The 21,593-nt window shown below is 38.2% G+C and overlaps 1 protein-coding gene across 1 annotated transcript; it reads left to right on the forward strand.

Annotated features, from left to right (window-relative positions):
* The first annotated feature begins 1,426 nt into the window (after window positions 1–1,426).
* On the forward strand, window positions 1,427–21,351 carry LOC131483467 (patched domain-containing protein 3). Its single transcript, XM_058681633.1, is given in 7 exon segments — window positions 1,427–1,724; window positions 1,727–2,135; window positions 2,137–2,437; window positions 3,350–3,474; window positions 17,049–17,185; window positions 19,828–20,909; window positions 20,911–21,351. Coding segments are annotated over 7 exon segments (2,640 nt in total). The 5' UTR covers window positions 1,427–1,579.
* The last annotated feature ends 242 nt before the right edge of the window (window positions 21,352–21,593 follow it).

Consider the following 21,593-nt stretch of genomic DNA (forward strand, 5'->3'; position numbering starts at 1 on the left):
TAATCTATAATGAAGAAACTAGATAAAATCAAATCCCAGGGTACATATTTTACTATAGAATTTATTTGCACTTCACAGTGCCTGATTTAGGAGCAATTGTAGAAATTTACTTGTGTTTTGAGATGAAAAACACACATTGATGTTGTGCTAGAGAAATACTTTATAAAGATGGGCTGGAAGAGGCCCTGTGTTTGGATGTGTACATTATATAGAGTACTTGTGAACACCTTCACCCTACCATTTCCTCTTAAACGTTTAGAACAGCTGAGCCATTCTCTCCATAATGTAGACATGGTTCAACAAATGGAATTCTCAGATCAGTTCCTCTATCTACAGACTTTAAATGTGATACAGAAGCCACTAGGTTTATAGCACACCAGCGATGAACTCAAGATGTAGCTATAATTAGGACTTGGAAACACAGATGAAAGAGAGAAGGAATCTTCAGTTTCCTTTACCATAACTTTGAAAATAGAAAACGGGTGCCATCTTGTGGTTATTTTAATAAGGTCGCTCAAACAATGACTTTCTGGAGACGCAACTTAACAAAATCTCCTATTTCTTTCTCCTTGAAAATACTGTTAAACATATCTTTCTTAAACTCTTGGACTTGGTACTCTTACAATCTGGAGATTTCATTAAAATGCTAGACCTACCCACATAAAAACACAATCACAATAATATTAGGTGACTACCAACCATGAAAAACATGGCAAGCAATTTTCATAATTCTTAAGAACCGCTCAAGACCTGCTTCTCGGTTGCGTGCATGTTAAAAGGTAGGTAAAGGTTTTTGTAAAAACGGTGACATGAACACAGGGGTCCCTCCATCCTGGGAACTGTGGGCGGAATAGACCCAAGATAAATACACACTTTTCAGCCCACTTATTTACTTCTAACTTTTTACAAGAAGAATATATGTTACGTTTATAGTTAACAAAAAGAATCACTAAACCAGGTGTACGAGGTTCACCTTACCCGAGAACTGTGTTACTGGATGCTCCCCGGAAAGGCAACACCACATTTGTGTGTGTGTGTGTGTGTGTGTGTGTGTGTGTGTGTGTGTGTGTGTAAGTCTTGTAGAAGAGGCACGCATCTTACCGTTAAGTAGTGTTTGTGTACTAACTTCCTGGGAGCATCAGGCACGCCACAGACAATTTGGGGCTAGTTGGGCTATGAGTCAAAACACGTGCTTCCCAACGAACCTTCGGGATACAGGTGCGAGCAGCCGGAACTCAAACAGACTTCCGTAGAATTTCTCCAGGAAACCGTCGTGTGGGGCGGAGATGGGCGCTCGGTCCAGTGGCTGCTTTCTAATCTGCTGTCACCTTTGAGACCCTGGCCTTTCCTTCCCGGAAATGAGCCTTAGTCCCTCCGAGGTGGCGCCAGAGGCCCGGCCGGAGGCGGAGGCGACGGCGCCGGCGCCGGCGCCAGCGCCAGCAGAGCGGGAGCCCGCAGCAGAGGAGCCGGGCCCAGGTCGGAGGCGAGGCGGCAACCCGAGGCAGGGCCGGGCTCAGAGCCGCTGCCGGCCTCCAAGCACGAGTCAGAGCAGTTCTTCGGTCGAAGACAGGAAACCGAGATGACCTGGGCTTCGGGGCAGTTGCCAGAGCCCGCTGGGGCGCCCCATTCACATCCGGTGTCAGTGAGGGGGGATTGCTCGCTGCCAGCATATCCGTCGGAAAACCGGATGTCCGAGAGACCCCGTTGCCACACCGACTGCCTGGAGGCGTCTTCCGAAGGCTGGGATGCGAAGTGGGTGCGCACCTCTGGATCTTACTGCTGGTGCCCATGGTGCTGATGGCCGCTCTGGGCACCGGTTTGATTTACCTGCCCAAGGATGTAGAAGAAAACCTCGAGGAGCAGTACACCCCAATAGGGAGCCCGGCCAAGGCCGAGCGGCGCTTTGTGCAGGAACACTTCACCACTGACTGTTACCGCTTCTCCATCTCCAGGAAGAGCACCGAGGTCAATTTCGCTTGTATTCTAGCGGTCTCCAACACGACTTCCCTGCTAGAACCAGCAATCTTATCAGAAGTTAGTAAAGTGGATGACGTGATCCAGGATCTGTATGCGATGGGGGAAAACGGAACCCAGATCCACTACAATCAGGTGTGTGCCAAGCACCAGGGTCTCTGCGCCTTCCAACCCACTCCTGTATGCCTGGCAGATGAACAGGGACCTCGACCTGAGAAATGTCACTTTCCCAATCTACAACCACACCGGTCAGCCCATCTACCTGGCTGGCACCATTGGAGGAACTTTCTTAGGCGAGAGGATGGGAATGAACCAGTTACTCCTGGAAGCCAAAGCCGTGAGGTTGCTCTACTACCTGAAAACTGAGGATCGAGAGGACAACGAGCGTAGTAAGAAATGGTTGATCCATTTCCTGAACCAATTTAGCAACATTGAAAAGCATCTGGCCTTGAAGAGGATGCAGGTATCTGGTGGCTGAGTTTTATAGGAGGGGTTTATAGGCTGAGTTTTATATACCCGGAGAAGGTGGGAGGAGTAAGAACACGTTTTCCAAGTAGTAGCACTCCTGGATTATTTGATGGAGTCCTTGACTTGCAGCTGGGAGTGCTCTACTCTGTTTGGCACTTAATCCAACTTCCTTAATCTCACACACCAAAGGATGCCACACAGCATAAATCCTTAATAATATTCTGGTGGAAAACACAATCCTACATCCTTAAGGTAGGTCTGCTCAGTGCAGACATTGATCATCAGGTTTTCCAGTCAAATTACTTTAAAATCCTTACTCTTAAAGTCTTTGCTATTTTGGGGAACCCCTGAAATGTGTTTGGAGTTCATTTGAATAAAAGCAACAAACTTTTAAGAAGTTCCATGGTATTATTGAAAAGAGAATTAGCTCACCATTTACCAAGTAAGTTATATAGCCTAGTGCCAGGCACATGCTAGCTATTCTGTAACTAATAGTTGTGAATAAGCCTGGTCAAAGTGAGACAACTATTGGAAAAATACCAGATCCTTCTGAAATATCAATGAAATTAAAATAGTAAAAGACAACGACCTACTAAAATTTTGGAAAAAGCCACAATTTCTGTAATTATGAATGGTTTCACAATCTTAGGTAGAACTCAGATTTTGTGTATTCAGGAGGTTTAAACCTTGGGTTTCTGAAAGAAACTTTAGAAAGCGTGCCACAGATTTGTGGGAAGAAGCACACTTATGTTAATCTTCTTTATTCTAAAATCACGATTCACATATTTTGACCTTTTACTAAATCTTAACATGTTTCAATCAGTAAGCTATAGTGTTTCAATAGGGTTTGTGACTCACACAAATATTGAAATGAAAAGTTATTTACTTGAGTAAATTTTTGTGGCAGGTGGTCTACTTTACATCAATTTCTAGACAACTGGAATTTGAAGCAACTTTGATGACAGTGATCCCTTTGTTTCACTTGGCATACCTTCTAATCATATTATTTGCAATCATATCATGCTACAGGTAAAATGGTTTCATTGTTTCTTAACTCTTTTTAATAGATATTTTTGGGTGGCAAAATACATATAATTGATATAAAATATGCCATTCTAATCATTTTAAGTGTATATTTCAGTGGCATTAATTACATTCACACTGTTGTGCAACCATCACAACTATCTGGTTTTTTTTCATTTTTATGTTTTTACATTTATTTATTTTTGATAGAGAGAGACAGAGCACAAGTGGGGGAGGGGCAGAGAGAGAAGGAGACAGAATTGGAAGCAGGCTCCAGGCTCTGAGCTGTCAGCACAGAGCCCGCTGCGGGGCTCGAACCCACAAACTGGGAGATCATGACCTGAGCCGAAGTCGAACGCTTAATGGGCCACCCAGGCGCCCCACAACTGTCTGTTTCTAAATCTTTTCATCCCCCAAACAGAAACTGTATAACCCTTAGGCAGTAACTCTCCATGGCCTCCCCCCAGTCCCGGCTAACCTTCATCTACTTTCTATCTCTATGAATTTGCTTATTCTAGAGATTTCATATAAGTGGAATCACACAATATTTGTACTTTGGTAACTGGCTTATTTCACTTGGCATAATGTTTTCAAGGTTCCTCTATATCCTAGCACGTATCAAAACTTCATTTTTATGACTGGTATTTCACCGTATACATACAGCACTGTTTATACACTTAACTGTTGATGGGCGCTTGGAATGTTTCCACTTTTTGGCTTTTGTGAATAATGCTGCAACGAACATTGATGTACAAATATTTTCTTGAGCTCCTGTTTTCTATTATTTTCAGTATATACCTGGGAATTGAATTGGTGGGTGGTGTGATAATTCTATGTTCAGTTCTTTGAAAAACCGCCAAATCCTACCAGCAATGTATAAAGATTCCAATTTCTCCGCATCCTCACCAACACTTGTTTTTTGTTTTATGGATAATAGTCAACTTAATAGTGACAAAGTGTGGTTTGATTTACACTTCCCTAATTACTAATGATCTTAAGTATCTTTTCATGTGTTTATTGGCCATATGTACATCTTTGGAGAAATGTCTATGCAAGTCCTTTGCCCATTTTTTAATTTGGTTGTCTTTTTGTTTGTGAGTCCTGTTGTTGGTAAGTACTTTGTATATTTGGTTTTAAGTTTGTTTTTTTTATTTCGAGAGAGAAGAAATATGAATGGGGGAGGGTCAGAAAGAGAGGAGAGAGAGAGAATCCCAATCAGGCTCCACACTGCTAGCAAAGAGCCTGATGTGGGGCGTGAACCCACAAACCATGAGATCATGACCTGAGCTGAAGTCGGATACTCAACTGACTGAACCACCCAGACACCTCAGTATTTTGTATGTTTTAAATATTAAACCTTTATCAGATATATGATTTATAAATCTTTTCTCCCACTCTGTGTATTATCTCTTCACTTTCTTGATAATGTCTTTAATGCACAAGAGTTTTTAATTTTGATGAAATCCACTTTATCTTATTTTTTCTTTTGCTATATACTTATATCTAAGAATCCATTGACAAGTTCAATGTCATACACATTTGCCCTGTGTTTCCTTCTAAGAGTTTTATGGTTTTAGCCCTCATATTTAGGTTGTTGATCAATTTTTAGTTCACTTTTGTATATGTAGTGTGAGTAGGGGTTTAACTTCATTCTTGTGCATGGAAATCCATGTGGAAATCCATGTTTCCATGTTGATTGCTGGAAATCCAGTTTTCCAAGTCCCATGTGATGAACAGACTATTCTTTCCCAGTTGATTGGACTTGCCATCCTTGTAAAAAATCAATTGGTTGTAGATGTATGGGTTTATTTCTGGACTCTAAATTATATGCCATGAGCCTACATGTCTGTTGATGTGCCAGTACCACACTGTTTTGATTCCTGTAGCTTTGTTATGAGTTTTGAAATCTGGAAATCTCAGTCCTCCAATTTTTATCGTCCTTCTCATGATTATTTTGGATATCTAGGACTTCTTGCAATTCCATATGAATTTGAGGGTTGACTTTTCCATTTCTGGGGTGGGAGGAAGGTCATTGAAATTTTGATAAAGATTGTGTTGAATCTGTAGGTTGCTTTAAGTGAGATTAACATTTTAACAATACTGTCTTCCTCCCTGTGAACTAAGGTTGTATTTCCATTAATTTAGGTCTTCTTTAGTTTCTTTCACTAAATTTTTGTAACTTTCTGCCTTTCACCTCCTTGGTTAAATTTATTTCTAAATATTTTATTCTTTTAGGCACTAAATGGAATTGCTTTTTTCATTTCATTTTTGGATCGTTCATTGCACGTATATAGAAACACAACTGGTATTTGTGTGTTGATCTTGTATCCTGCACCTTTGCTCAATTTTTTTATTAACTCTATTAGTTTTATTGTGGTTTCTTTGGAATTTTCATATATAGAATCATGTAATCTGTGAAAAGGGATAGTTATACTTCTTCATTTCCAACTTGAATTCCTTTTATTTCCATTTCTTATTTAATTCCTCTGGATAGCACTTCCACTTCAATGTCAAGTGTCATTGGTGAAAGTGGGCATCTTTATCTTGTTCCTGATTTTGAAGGGAAATCTTTCAGTCTTTCACTTTTGATTATATTGTTAGATATTCAGTTCTTATAATGGTCCCTGTCATTTTGAGGCAGTTCCTTTCTATTCCTTGTTTTTGAGGGGTTTTTTTAAATCATAATTGGGTGTTGGATTTTGTCAAATGCCTTTTTTGCATCTATTGAGATGATCATGTAGATTTTATCCTTTGTTCTATTAGTGTGATATGTTACTTGATGATTTTTCCCATGTTGAACCACTCTTGCATTCCTGGGATAAATCCTAGTTGGTAATGATGTATAATCTTTTTAATGTGCTATTGAATTGGGTTTGCACAATTTTATTAAGGGCATTTGAATCTACATTAGTAAGATATTTATGGTTTTCTTCTTGTAATCTTTGTCTGGGATTGGTATCAGTGTATGTTGGTCTCATAGAATGAGTTAGGGAGTGTTTCTTCCTTTTCAACTTTTTGGAAGGACTTGAGAAGGATTGGTGTTACTTCTTCCTTACATGTTTAGTAAAATTTACCAGTGAAGCCATCTGGTCTTGGACTTTTCTTTTTGGGCGGTTTTTGATTACTGATTCAGTCTTTTTACTTATTCAATGTCTGTTGAGATTTTCTATTTCATCTTGAGTCAGTTTAGGTCATTTATGTGTTTCTAGAAATTTGTGCATTTCATACAGTTTGTTGGCATAAGTTGTTTATAGTATTCTTTATTTTTTAATGTTTATTTATTTTTGAGAGAGAGTGCACGAGAGGGAGAGAGGTGGCGGGGGGGTGGAGCAGAGGATCCAAAGTGGGATCTGCACTGACAACAGTGAGCCCCATGCGGGGCTCAAAACCATCAACCGTGAGATCATGACCTGAGACGAAGTCGGAGCTCAACCAACTGAGCCACCCAGACAACCCTATAGTGTACTTTTATAATCCTTTCTATTTCTCTAAGGTTAGTAGTAATGTCTTCAATTTCATATCTGATTTAGTTATTTCTATCTTCTTTTTTCTTTGTCACTCTAGATAAAAGTTTATCAAGTTGTTGATCTTTTTAAATAACCAATTTTTGGCTTTGTTTGTTCCCTCCATTGTTTTTCTAGTCTCAATTGCATATATCTCTATTCTAATCTTTTCATTTCCTTCCTTGTTAGCTTTGGTTTTGTTTTGTTTTATTTTGTTTCTATTTCTGCGAGATGTCTAGTACCATAAGGTGATTGAAGACTTTTTTTTTCTTTTTTAATGTAGTATAAATTTACCTATGAGCACTGGTGTTGTTACATCCTGTAAGTTATGTTTTGCTGTGTGTTTATTTTCATTTGTTGCTGAGTATTTTCTAATTTCCCTTGTGATTTATTCTTTGACCCATTGGTTATTTGATAGTGAGTTGCTTAATTTCCATACATTTTGAATTATCCAGTTTTCCCTCTATTATTGATTTGTAGCTTCATTCCATTGTTGGTTGAAAAGATACATTGGGTAATTTCAATATTTTTACATTTTCAGACTTGTTTTGTGACCTAACATATGATCTATTCCAGAGAATGTTTCATGTTCACTTGAGAATAATGTATATTCTTCTGTCATTGGGTTGAGTGTTGTATATATCTCTGTAAGGTCTAATTTATTTAGTGTTGTCCATTTCTTCTGTTTCCTTAATGATTATTGGCCTAGATGTTTTATACATTATTAAAAGTGGCATATTGAATTCTCCATCTATTTCTGTCTACAAGTCTGTTAATATTTGTTTCATTTTTGGGTCTCTATTGGCAGTGAATGTATGTTTGTAGATGAATCTTCTTGATGAATTGTTCTTTTTATCAATTTAAAGTGCCCTTCTTTGTCTCTTTTAACAATTTTTAAAATAAAATCTATTTCATCTTATAGAAGTATATTCAATCCTGCCCTCCTTTGGTTATATTTATATAGAATATCTTTCTCCATCCTTTAGCTTTCAATCTATTTATGTCTTTGGGTCTATAATGAGTCTCTTGTAGACAGCATATAGTTGAATCATGTTATTTTATCCATTCTGTCAATTTCTACCCTTTTATTCAAGAGTTTAATCCATTTACATTTAAAATAACTGCTGATAAGGAAAGACTTCTGCTATTTTGCTATTTGTATTCTGTGTATCATACAGTTTTTTTGTCCCTCACTTCATGCATTATGCCTTCTTCTATGTTTAGTTTCTATTTTTCTAATGAGTTGTTTGATTCTCTGCTCATTTCCTTTTGCAATGATTTTGTGAGATTTTCTTTATAGTTACCATGGAGATTCATATAATTCTAAGTTTAAAACAATCTACATTAAACTGATACCAACTTAACTTCAAAAACACACAAATATGCTGCTTCTATACACCTCTGTCCCCCACTCTTTATGTTGTTGTTGTCACATATTATATCTTTATACACTCTATGCCTGATAACAGATTTATAATTATTTTTATGTTCTAAATTCTGTAGGTAATAAAATGTAGGATTATAAACCAAAAATATAATAATACTTGCTGTTATATATTTGACCAAGACCTATGTTTCCTCATATGACTTAGCATTACTTTTTATTGTTCTTTCTATTCAGCCTGAAGGATTCCTTTTACCATTTCATATAGGGCAGGTCTAATTAACAAGCCTGCTTAGCTCTTGTTTATCTGGAATGTCTTAATTTCTCCTTCATTTTTGAAGGACAGTTTTGATGAATACAGAATTTTCAGTTGATGTTTTTTTTTTCTTTAAGCACTATAAATATCCCACTGTCTACTTGCCTCCATGGTTTCTAATAAACAATCAGCTTTTATACTTATTAAGGGTCCCTTATATTTGGTAAGTTGCTCCTCTCTCAGTGCTTCCAAGACTCTCTTTGCCTTTGGCTTTCAATGATTTGATTATAATGTTCTCAGTCTGGATCTTTTTGAGTTCATCCTATTTGAACTCCATTAAGGTTCTTGGATTTGTAGCTTCATATCTTCTACCAAATTTGGGAAGTTTTCAGCCATAATTTCTTTAAATATTCTTCCTGCCTCCTTTTTTTTTTTTAATTTTTTTTAACGTTTATTTATTTTTGAGACAGGGAGAGACAGAACATGAATGGGGGAGGGTCAAAGAGAGGGAGACACAGAATCCGAAACAGGCTCCAGGCTCTGAGCTGTCAGCACAGAGCCCGACGCGGGGCTCGAACTCACGGACCGCGAGATCATTACCTGAGCCGAAGTCGGCCGCTCAACCTGCTGAGCCACCCAGGCGCCCCCTGCCTCCTTTTCTCTCTCTCCTGGAACTCGCATAATGTGTATGTTGATCTACTGGCTGGTAGACCCACAGATCTCTGAGGTTCTTCTCACTTTTCTTCATCCTTTTTTCTTTCTGTCTCTTAGACTCCATACATTTCAATTGTCCTATTTTCAGTTCACTGATTCTTCTGCCTATTAGACCTACTGTTGAATTCCTCTAGTGTTTTTGGGTTTGTTTTCTGTCATTTCAGTTACTGTAGTTTTCAGTTCCAGAATTTCTGTTTGGTTCCTTTAAAAAATTTCTACTTCTTTATATTATTATTTTGCTCATACATTGTTTTTCTTATTTCCTCGTCAGAGCTCTTCTTTAGCTCTGTAAGCATATTTAGAAAAGTGTTTATAGTCTTCGTCTAGTAAGTCCTAGCTCTGTCTTTCCTCAAGGATGATTTCTGTCTATTTATTTTGTTTCACACATATTTTGAACCACACTCTCCTCTATCTTTATATACCTTGTGATTTATTGTTGTTGGTGGTGGTGGTTGTGTAGAAAACTGGACATTTGGCTAACTGGAAATCAGATTCCACCTTCCCCAAGGTTTTCTGTTGTTTTATTTAAGATTAGTGGTCCATTTTTTTTGTGATTTTCCGTAACTATTATTGAAAGACTGTAATTTTTGTTTTTTGTGGTCACTGAAGTTTCTGTACCTTAGCTAGTGTTTTGACATAGATTTCCTTGGATGCCAGGAGCTCTCCCAGTGTTTGCAAAATGGTTCTGTGCCTGGAACCTCCAACACTTACCAAGGCTTACACTGTACCTAGGGATCAGCCCTAGGTGAAAGCTTAGGGTCTTCTTTGGTCTTTTCTGAGCATACATCTTGCCCTGGGTAATTTTCTAAATTCCCCAGTATAACTGAGTGCTTTTTAATATCCTAAATTCCCAGAGAAATGCTCCTCATCTTTTTCCATAGGCAGTCTTTTGTATTTTTGAGCTATAATCTTTTGCTCTATGCACATGAGGTTTGTTAATTCAACTTGTGGTGTTCCCAGCTTTCTCAACCTGAGTTTTGAGTTAGACAAAACAGGAGTGCCTTGCATCAGTCTTTCAGGTAGCCCCCAAATAGGTTAGAACAGACATATAAAACATTTTAGGAATAATCTCTGCTCTGCTTCCTCCAAAAACAGGGAAATGGCTCCATGATGGTAACATGAGCTGTTACCACTTTAAGATCCCTGCTGTCTTAGGGACAGTTTGGGACTGGGGCCACTTTAACACATCTGCCACATTATGATCACTGCCACTTTAAGACTACTATCACACTGGAGAGGGAGACAGGGCATGTAAAATCACTATAAAACATTCCTACTATTTTGAAGTACTCCCCTGATTTTCTTTCATTTAGCACTTGCTTAGTTGCTGTAAGCTTTTGACTGCTTTCCAGAGTTCACAGAATTCTGAAAATATATTCCCCTTTTTTCTATATTTCTTTGTCGGGATGAGACTTGGGAAATTCCTATTCCATGTTTTGCTGATATCCAGCACTAAACTCTTATTTTTTAAACTTTCTTTTCTACCCACCCCCCATTAGCAATAGTGTGCAATCAGATGGAATAGTAAAAACAAATAAATAAATTATGGCCAGTTTTGTTTGATTTGGCATATGTTTTTTACTTTACATATTGTGCCAATTGTGATTAATTGTTCCATTTGGAAGCAGATATGCTGATAGAATTAAACAAGTCCTTATTTCTGTATAAATTTGAACTAGTACTTTTAACTATATAAAAAATTAATCTCTAATTTAATTGACTTGGGTGTCCCCATCGTTCGGATGTGAGGTTTACCTTGTTAAGCACTTAAAAATTGTTATCTAGGCATTAGGGTTAGTTTGGGCTCTTGTAATCAGAAAGCTAAAATATTGAAAATATCAGCAAACACCAGTATTTAGTTGTAGAAGTAACCCCATAGAATATATTAATTTAGTGATTCTCACAGCAGAGTTCCAGAGAGGACTCTAAACCTACATATTCTGAAGCCACCTATTGAATCAAGTCTCTGGGGTTTCAGTCTGAAAATCTATATTTCAAAAATGTCTTTAATTGATTCTCCTGTATAGGTGGGTTTGGGAACAAATGATATAATTCAACTCTCTAGATTTTAAGGTAGAGAAAAATAAGGCCCCAATAGGTAGAGGGAGTTAACCATGATGGGTATCTCGTTAGAGTTAATAAACTACCTCGCAACTTTGTTATTTTGGAAAGAAAGACCACATTCCCTAGAAAACAAACAAAATCAAAAAACTACGAAGGAAGGGTGAGAGGGAGGGAGGGAGAAAATAGGGGAGGAAGGATGGGAAGGAAAAAAGACCAAATTCAGGCTTGTTAAAGTCATTAGAGTATAAAAATAATGTTAACCTAGTGTGGAATCTCCAAGGTACCAACAATTGGCTTGACAAAACTTTCCTACTAGGTAGTTGGTTCTGAAGATACAAATTTATATCAATTCTTGCTTATCTTTACTAATAATTATGGACAGTAGTACAGAAAATCTTATACTGAAGGCAATTAGAAAATGATTTTTTTGGTCTTTATTTAATTTGAAAGAGAGAGCATGGTTGAGTGAGCAGAGGAGAGGCAGAGAGAGAGGGAGAGAAGGAATCCCAAGCAGGCTCTGCGCTGTCAGAGCAGAGCCCGACACAGGGCTTGAACTCACAAACCAGGAGATCATGACCTGAACCGAAACCAAGAGTCAGATGCTTAACCGACTGAGCCAGCCAGACACCCTTAGAAAATGATTTATATTTATTTGTCTTTGAAGACTTTATGTTTATGTAACCAGAATATGAAACACATAGGACTCATGAGGTATAAACATAATGCAACTTTATTTTTGTCTCCCTTTGTTCCCTTTAAGTTTTGTAGGTAAGAGCAAGTTCTTCCTCTGCCCCATGAAAACTCAGGCCATGTGACTTTTGTGGTCATTAGTAGGTAGGACAAAATCCTCCAGTCAGAGTTCAAATGTCCATGTCCACGTCCATGTAATAAACAAAATTGGTAACTTGCTTTAAAGTTAAGGTGCCCTCCAGCACCCTTTGCTAGAGCATGCTGCATGGGATATCCCTTAATGGGGAGAAAGGAGCTTACCAGTTCTCTCCTTCTTTTTTTTTTCTGAATATAATTTATTGTCAAGTTAGCTAACATACAGTGGACACAGTGTACTCTTGGTTTCAGGGTAGATTCCCATGATTCTTCGCTTACATGTAACACCCAGTGCTCATCCCAACAAGTGCCCTCCTCAATGCCCATTACCCATTTTCCCCTCACCTCACCCCCCCACACTTCACCCCCTCCCAGAGGAATCAACTCAGTTCTCTGTATTTAAGAGTCTCTTATGGTTTGCCTCCCTCTCTGTTTGAAATGATTTTTTACCCTTCCCTTCCCTCATGGACTTCTGTTAAGTTTCTCAGATTCCACATATGAGTGAAAACATATATCTGTCTTTCTCTGACTGACTTATTTTTCTTAGCATAATACCCTCCAGTTCTATCCACGTTGTTGCAAATGGCAAGATTTCATTCTTTCTCATTGCCAAGTAGTATTCCATTGTATATATAAACCACATCTTCTTTTTTAAATGTTTTAAATTTATTTTTTAAAATTTACATCCAAGTTAGCATATAGTGCAACAATGATTTCAGAAGTAGATTCTCTAATGCCCTTACCCATTTAGCCCATCCCCCCTCCCACAACTCCTCCTACAACAGTAACCCTCTGTTCTCCATATTTAAGAGTCTCTTATGTTTTGTCCCTCTCCCTGTTTCTGTATTATTTTTGCTTCCCTTCCCTTATGTTCATCTGTTTTGTATCTTAAAGTCCTCATATGAGTGAAGTCACATGATATTTGTCTTTCTCTGACTAATTTTGCTTAGCATAATACCCTCTAGTTCCATCCACGTAGTTGCAAATGGCAAGATTTCATTCTTTCTCATTTCCAAGTAGTATTCCATTGTATATATAAACCACATCTTCTTTATCCATTCATCAGTTGATGGACATTTGGGCTCTTTCTGTATTTTGGCTATTGTTGATAGCACTGCTATAAACATTGGGGTTCATGTGCCCCTATGCATCAGCACTCCTGTATCCTTTGGATAAATTCCTATAGTGCTACTTCTGGGTCATAGGGTAATTCTGTTTTTAATTTTTTGAGGATCCTCCACATTGTTTTCCAGAGCAGCTGCACCAATTGTGCATTCCCACCCACAGTGCAAGAGGGTTTGCATTCCCACCACAGTGCAAGAGGGTTCCCATTTCGCCACATCCTTGCCAACATCTGTTGTTTCCTGAGTTGTTAATTTTAACCACTCTGGTGTGAGGTGGTATCTCACTGTGGTTTTGACTTGTATTTCCCTGATGATGAGTGACGTTGAGTATCTTTTCATGTGTCTGTTGGCCATCTGGATGCCTTCTTTGGTCTAATCATGTCTTCTGGCTATTTCTTCACTGGATTATTTCAGGTGTTGAGTTTGGTAAGTTCTTTATAGATTTTCGATAATAAGCCTTTATGTTATATGTCATTTGCGAATATCTTCCCCCATTCTGTTGGTTCACCAGCCCTCTTCTATCCCTTCTCTTCCTGCTTCCCATCTTGCTAAGTTAGTTGTAGCATGTCCAAGGAGAAAAAGAAAAGGAAGAGGGAAATCCTTAAGGCACAGCTGCTGCCATGATGCTTCAATACATGCCTTCTCTAGGCTTTAAAATAAAACCAATTCTCCTTTGAGTGTGTTTGTAAATTCTAGGACATCTCCCACTCCTACCTCTCTGTTAGCACTGAGAATCTCTTATCTCTGGTCTGGGCAAAAGCCTCCTAGACAGTCCCTAAGGCATTGCCCATGCTGCCTGACTCATTTACACTTACATATGAAGGTTATCCTTGCACATATGCATTTACCTCACACAGAACCCTTATTTGCACCTACTTTAGGGTTCCGTATTTATTGTCTGATTGTGAAGTCATATGAACAAACTTTTTCAAGTATATGCTCTAGCTTGAACCTCATTCTACAGCAAGTAGTGGTATATTGATCTTCTTGACTCCTTCAAAATTGTCTCACATTTTGGACATGACAACATTTACACCAAATATTAGATCTGTTTCTGAAACAAGCTTGAAAATCTTTCCCTTCTCAAATACACTGTAAACTGTTGTTTACTTATGAGAAACATCATTACCTTTGAAGGAAGATGTGGATCTCTTACCAAACATATAGATCGTTGTCTAAGTATAATAAGTTCTAATTTAGCCCTTCCCTGTCAGGTAAATAAAAAATTCAGAAGGTTGGCCATCTTGCTGCCTGCACTGGAGTCATATGGGGAAGGTTTTAGACATAAAGATTCTGCAGCTTCCCTACCAACCTACTGAATCAGGATCTGCATAGCCAGGTTCCAGGAGATCTAAAGTTCTAAGACTTCCCTAGGTCATTCTGATAAACTGCTTAAAACGAAATCCTTCTCAGGGGTGCCTGGGTGGCTCTGTCAGCTAAGCGTCTTGACTCTAGGCTTCGGCTCAGGTCATGATCTCGTGGTTCATGGGTTTGAGCCCCACTTCGGATTCTGTGCTGACAGTGTGGAGCCTGCTTGCCATTCTTTCTCTCTGTCTCTCTCTGTCAGCCTCTCTCTCTCAAGAGAAATGAACTTAAAAAAAAAAAAAAATCTTTCTTGGAGACCGGAATATCTGCAAGTGTATTCACCAAACTCCTACAGTGTTCCATCTTCAAATCTTTCCTTCCATTGTCTATTGCACATTAAAGATCATTTAGACAAAGTCAACTCAGCACGTAGTCAAAATAAAGTCACTATAGGCAATAATATACTTCACTCCCTCCCTTACATCATCTGAAAATTTTATACAAAAAATCCAGACACTTGAAAGATGGAATGTCATATGTAACTCATTCATCTTTCTGATTTCAAAGTTCATCTTTGTTACTTTCTTATTTCAAACTGCTATAAACCAACATTGTTGTTTTAAGAAAGTACTCATTATAATCAAATTTTATTCTAACAAGGAATTTTACTTTTGCTCTGGAATTTTGCACATGTGGTTGGTTTGGGGCCCTGAGTTTAACTCATAGCACTGGTGTGTTGAAAAAAAATAAAACCATGGTGTAGAAATTTTTTTTGCAGAATAAGAAAGTTTAGCTATTTTACTGTTGTCTTGCCTAAAGGTCATGGTCATGTTGCTGTATTAGAATCAGTGCTTCTGTTTCCATAGTTGACTCTCCTAGTCTTCAATCCAAACTTAGTTTCTCTCTACTCCTAAAAATATCTAGAGACAAGTATAAATCATTGTTTTGAAGCAGTTAACAAAAAAGCAAAATATAAAACCAGAGGTGGTTGTCAATATTTTCAAATGTAATATTGTGGTTATTGGGTAGGTAAAGTGCTGAATCCATACTTTAAAATGCTGCCTATATATTCCCATTTTTGTTGGTCCAGCAAAGAAAAAGGCACAGGCTGTGTTATTAAAAATGGACTAGAGGGGCACCTGGGTGGCTCAGTTGGTTAAGTGTCTGACTTTGGCTCAGGTCATGATCTCATTGTTCGTGGGTTCAAGCCCCACATCAGGCTCTGCACTGGTAGTGTGGAGCCTGCTTGGTAGTCTCTCTGTCTCTCTGCCTCTCCCCCACTTGTGCTCTCTCTCTCTCTCAAAAATAAATAAATAAACTTAACATTTTTTAAACATGTATTTATTTTTGAGAGAGAGAGAGAGTGAGTGAGAGAGTGAACAGGGGAGGGGCAGAGAGAGGGGAGACAACAAATCCAAAGCAGCTCCCAGCTCCAAACCATCAGCACAGAGCTGAACATGGGGCTCAAACCCACAAACTGTGAGATCATGACCTGAGCCAAAGTCAGTTGTTTGACTGAGCCACCCAGGCGCCCCATAAATAAACTTTTTTTTAAAAATGGACTACATTTCTTTTTTTTTTAATTTTTTTTAACGTTTATTTATTTTTGAGACAGAGAGAGACAGAGCATGAATGGGGGAGGGTCAGAGAGAGAGGGAGACACAGAATCTGAAACAAGCTCCAGGCTCTGAGCTGTCAGCACAGAGCCCGACACGGAGCTCAAACTCACGGACTGCGAGATCATGACCTGAGCCGAAGTCGGTTGCTTAACCGACTGAGCCACCCAGGCGCCCCAAAAATGGACTACATTTCTAATTCTTCTGTAATTAGTAGCAACTTTCCTAGAGCCCGCTTCACCAGTAGACAAGAATCCTGAAAACGTTTTAGGAGGAGACTTTCATACATTTTGTTAATCACAATACATATTGAACTGGTTTCGAAATTCAAGAGCTGTTTAGAATTGCATCTATGGCTACTTGGAGTCAAGGGTGGGTGAAAAGAGCACTGAATATGGATACTTTCTCTGCTAGAGCTTGCCCTCCCTTTGCTGTTGTATTCCATTTATACCCTTTGAAGATCAGGGTGTAATTAACCATCTGAAGTATTTGGTATATCTTTATGGCTCTGAACTGGTGGTGAGTGAATTTGTGCTTGCCCAGCTGCAGAAGAATTGCTCAGAAGTTTGGTAAAAGTACTGATTCACAGCTTTTCTGTTCCCTCCGCCCTTTTTCCCACTTGGTCTGGGACAGTGTCTGGGAATTAAAGGTCTTCAGCAGACAGGTATGGGAATTATTGCCCAAGAGCTTTCTGAACAGATGTCCAAGTCGAGAATGTTATAAACTGATGGAATTTCAGTGTGGAAGCTACCACCACAAATTCCATGATTTCTCCCTCCAAATGTACAAGTGTGACTGTGTATGAAACAAAATGTGGGCTGCAACCTTTGGAATGATTTCTGCTGCCTTGGCAGTGGTGAACGGCCTTGGCCTGATGTTGTACATTGGGGTGCCATTGGTGATCATAGTTGCAAATTCACCATTTCTTATTCAAGGTGAGTAAAACCAAATGTGAAGCTACACATTGTGTATGTGGGGGTATGGGGTAGATAAGGGAAGGAATTTATGTTAGATTAAGCAAAATAATTATATTCAGGTGGCTCCACAGATCCAAAATGAGGTGACAGGAGAGAAGAAAATCAACTTGAAGTGTGTGTGTTTAGAGGCAGAAAAATCTAGTACCCCAAATGGAAAAACACAGACAAGAGACATGAACAGGCAGTTCACACATACACATACACACACACACACACACACACACATCCCAAATCCAAACTATAAATCACTGGAAGTAGAGGGAAAAAATAATTTGACTTCTCAATTAATGAATGGATGCAAATTAAACCAAAAGTGAGATACCTTGTCTTCTTATTAAATTAATAAATATTAGCAAGATTGAAGATATGAGGAAGGTTGTATATAAATGAATACTCATTCTGCTGGGAGAAAAGTATAAATTGTTACACACTTTTTTAAATCCAATTTTGCAGCAAATCAAAAGATTTAAACATCAAACAGCAAATATCTTTGGTTTAGCAATTCCATTTTTAGAAATTTGTCTTAACAATTAGACAAGCGCTCAAAGAGCAGAACGAGTATGTTCATTTCAGCATTATTTAGAACAGAAAAGTTTTGAAAACCTAATTCAATATCAACATGGGATTGGTCAACTCAAACACAGCATATTAATACTTTTGAATCATATTCAGTCTTCAAAAGGAGGTAGATATATAATGTTAAACGAAGAATGCTGGCTATGAAACCAGGTGTTTGAAATAGAGAGATACAGTTATATGTGCATATTTGTATAGAGCAAATTCTGGATGGATATACATAAAAATGCAGGGTGGAATCACTATTGTTTCTACTTTTTCTCTGCATTTTCCTGTAATTCCAGAATTTATTTTACAATAAGCATGAAAAACAAAGGTGTTTATATTATATTTTATTTTTTTAATTTAAAGCGATACCAATTATTTATTTTTTGTTAAATATAATTTATTGTCAAATTGGTTTCCATACAACACCCCGTGCTCATTCCAACAGGTGCTCTCCTCAATGCCCATCACCCGCTTTCCCCTCTCCCCACCCCCCATCAACCTTCAGTTTGTTCTCAGTATTTAAGAGTCTCTTATGGTTTGCCTCCCTCCCTCTCTGTAACTTTTTTCCCCTCCCCCCTCCCCCGTGGTCTTCTCTGAAATTACTCAGGATCCACATAGGAGTGAAAACATATGGTATCTGTCCTTCTCTGCCTGACTTACTTCACTTAGCATAATACCCTCCAGTTCCATCCAGACCACGCTGCTGCAAACGGCCAGATTTCATTCGTTCTCATTGCCAAGTAGTATTCCACTGTATATATAAACCACATCTTCTTTATCCATTCTATATTTTAGAAAGTAAGGAACTTGGAAGGAATAGTATTTGGTTTCCATGAGGACACAGTGGAAAAGCTGTTTGCTGGATGTCAACTTATTTACTTTAACTCTTCAGGACCCACCTACCTAGTACACACCCACGCTTAGTCACTCAGTATTCCGCACAGCCATAAATAACTATAGTTAAAGTGTATATAATTGATTTAATATAAACCAGCACTGAATAGTCCGTGTATACATAGGAGTGTGTGTGTGTGTGTGTGTGTGTGTGTGTGTGTGTGTGTGTGTGTGTGTGATTTAAGCAACTCAAGCAGTGTTCAAGGACAATTTCTGAGTAAGTTTCTATAAATCATAAAACTAGTTTTTCAATACCTAATACATATCAAGAGTTCATTCTTGGTCCCTAGTACTTCTGATTCTTCCCTTTTGTGCTGCTAAGCCCAAGGGAAATCCTCAAAGCTGGTAAGCCATGGGATGTCAGGATGCAGTTTATGACAGAATGTTTAGACTTGTGTCAATACAGATTCTTCTGTCTTCTTGATTATACCCGTAAAACATCAGAGGCAAAGTTGCAATTCCCAGTACCCTCCCATGTAATCCATGCACAAGATCCCCCCAAATTGAAATTAGATCAGCATTTTATTGCAGTTAATTTCCTTATTTTATTGAGTTTGCATCAATATACATGGAAACAAAGGTATACATGAGTGAAAGTAGTGTCAACTCTAGTAGAAATCTTGAGAGAGGTGAAAACATTGCTGGTTAGATGCTAACTGTACAATAGATAAGTCCAGTTTATATTTTAAGCAACAGAATGTTGGCTTCGTGTGTTTGTGCATTCATTAAGATGGTTTATGAGAAAAAATGGTCTTTCAAGTCATCCAGTAGAATCAAAGATACAATGCTAATCCTGCTTCGACTAACACCTACAATAGGTTTCCTGACTCATCATTACAACACCCTAAATGAAGAGTAGGAGTAGAGTATCCTGTGCTACGTACAAATAATAAGAGTATGAATAAAGCACAGAGTTATTACAGAGGAAGGGATGAATTCTGTTGTGGATTCAGAAGCAACCAGAGAAAGTGACAGAGAAAGTAATTGTATCAAAGCACAGATCAGGCAAGATAAATAAGACCTAAGAGATGGCAAAAGAAGATGCTTCGAGTTTATGTGTTTAATTTTTCATAGATATTAATATTTTAATATTAATAGTAAATAGTAAAGTTAATATTTGATATTCTTTGTTTTTTTAACGGGTGTTGGGGTTGATGATATGTTTATAATGATTTCTGCCTGGCAGAAGACCAGCCTCATGGATAACAACATCAAACAGCGGCTGTCCAGTGTCTCTTCCAAAGTGGCAGTGTCCATTACAATCACCACTATCACCAACGTCCTGGCCTTCTATACAGGGATGATGACCTCTTTCGGGTCCGTACAATACTTTTGCATTTATACCAGAACAACCCTGTTCTTTTGTTATTTTTATAACATCACCTGTTTTGGAGCATTTATGGCCCTGGATGGTAAAAGAGAAGTAGTCTGTCTACGCTGGTTGAAAAAGCCAGAAACTCCTGACCAAAAGTGTTCCTCATTTAAAAAGTCCTGCTGTGTCCCGTGTGATTCTCTCCCAGATAAACAAGAAACTGATGTCCATCCAATGAATTTGTTCTTCAGAGACTATTTTGGCCCTTTTCTCACAAGCACTGAGTCCAAGTTTTTTGTAGTGCTTCTATACATTTTGTACATCATTAGTAGTATATATGGGTGTTTCCAAGCGCAGGAAGGGTTAGACCTTCGAAATTTGACAAGTGACGATTCCTACACCACACCATTTTTTAATGTAGAAGAACATTTTTCAGATTATGGCCTCAGGGTTATGGTTATTGTTACTGAAACTCTTGACTACTGGGATAAAGATGCTAGGCAAAAACTGGAAAAGTGTCTGGTAGATTTGGAAAACAGTGACTAGATAAAAATGTTAGAGTTTTGGTTACAAGAGTATGTGCAATATATGGAAAATAGCGGGCAAGATGTAAATGATAAGAATACTTTTATAAACAGTTTGCCCAGTTTTTTAACAAATTTTCCACTTTTTATGTATGATATTAATATTTCATCTTCACCCGAAATCATTGCTTCCCGGGGCTTCATTCAGACCATCGGCGTTTCTTCTTCAACCAATAAGATGATGATGTTATTCCAGTTACGAAGCATAGCCGAAAAGTGTGAAATTCCCCTAATGGTGTACAACCCGGCATTCATATATTTTCATCAGTACACTGCAATATTAGAAAACACTGTTCGAAATGTCATTGTTGCATCCTCAACATGAACATAGGTTCATTGTTTCCTTATTGTTAATTCCTCATCCACTGTGTTCCTTGTGGGTAACTTTTGCTATTGCTTCTGTGATTGTGGGAGTAACAGAGTTCTTGGCATTCTGGAATGTCAATCTTGATTCCGTATCCATGATTAATCTTGTCATTTGTATAGGGTTTTCTTTCGATTTTTCTGCACACATTTCTTACGCATTTGTTTCCAGTTCTAAGCCCTCAGTAAACCAAAAAATAATTGAGGCATTGTATCTGCTAGGCTACCCAGTGTTACAAAGTGCAGTTTCAACAGTAATAGGGGTGTGTGTTTTATCTGCAGCTAAAGCATACATCTTCAGGACGTTTTTTAAGATTATGTTTCTTGTTATGGTATTTGGGGCTGCTCATGGCCTAATTTTTATTCCAGTATTCTTAACCTTTTTTTGAAGGTTTGTTTGAATATCCACTAACAAATCAAAGACCAATTACAGAATTCCTGCTTGCCACAATCCAATCTGGTAAAAACACACTATTTGAAATAGTCAATAAACTAAAAACAAAGGTATGTTTCCTTGGCTTGGAAATCCCATTTAAAAATGTTATTTAAAATATCCTAAGAAAAATTAGTCTTACATTAAAATATCTTTACTAGGGGCGCCTGGGTGGCTCAGTCGGTTAAGCATCCGACTTCGGCTAAGCAC

This window comes from Neofelis nebulosa, chromosome 8, assembly GCF_028018385.1.
Source record: "Neofelis nebulosa isolate mNeoNeb1 chromosome 8, mNeoNeb1.pri, whole genome shotgun sequence".
NCBI lineage: Eukaryota > Metazoa > Chordata > Mammalia > Carnivora > Felidae > Neofelis > Neofelis nebulosa.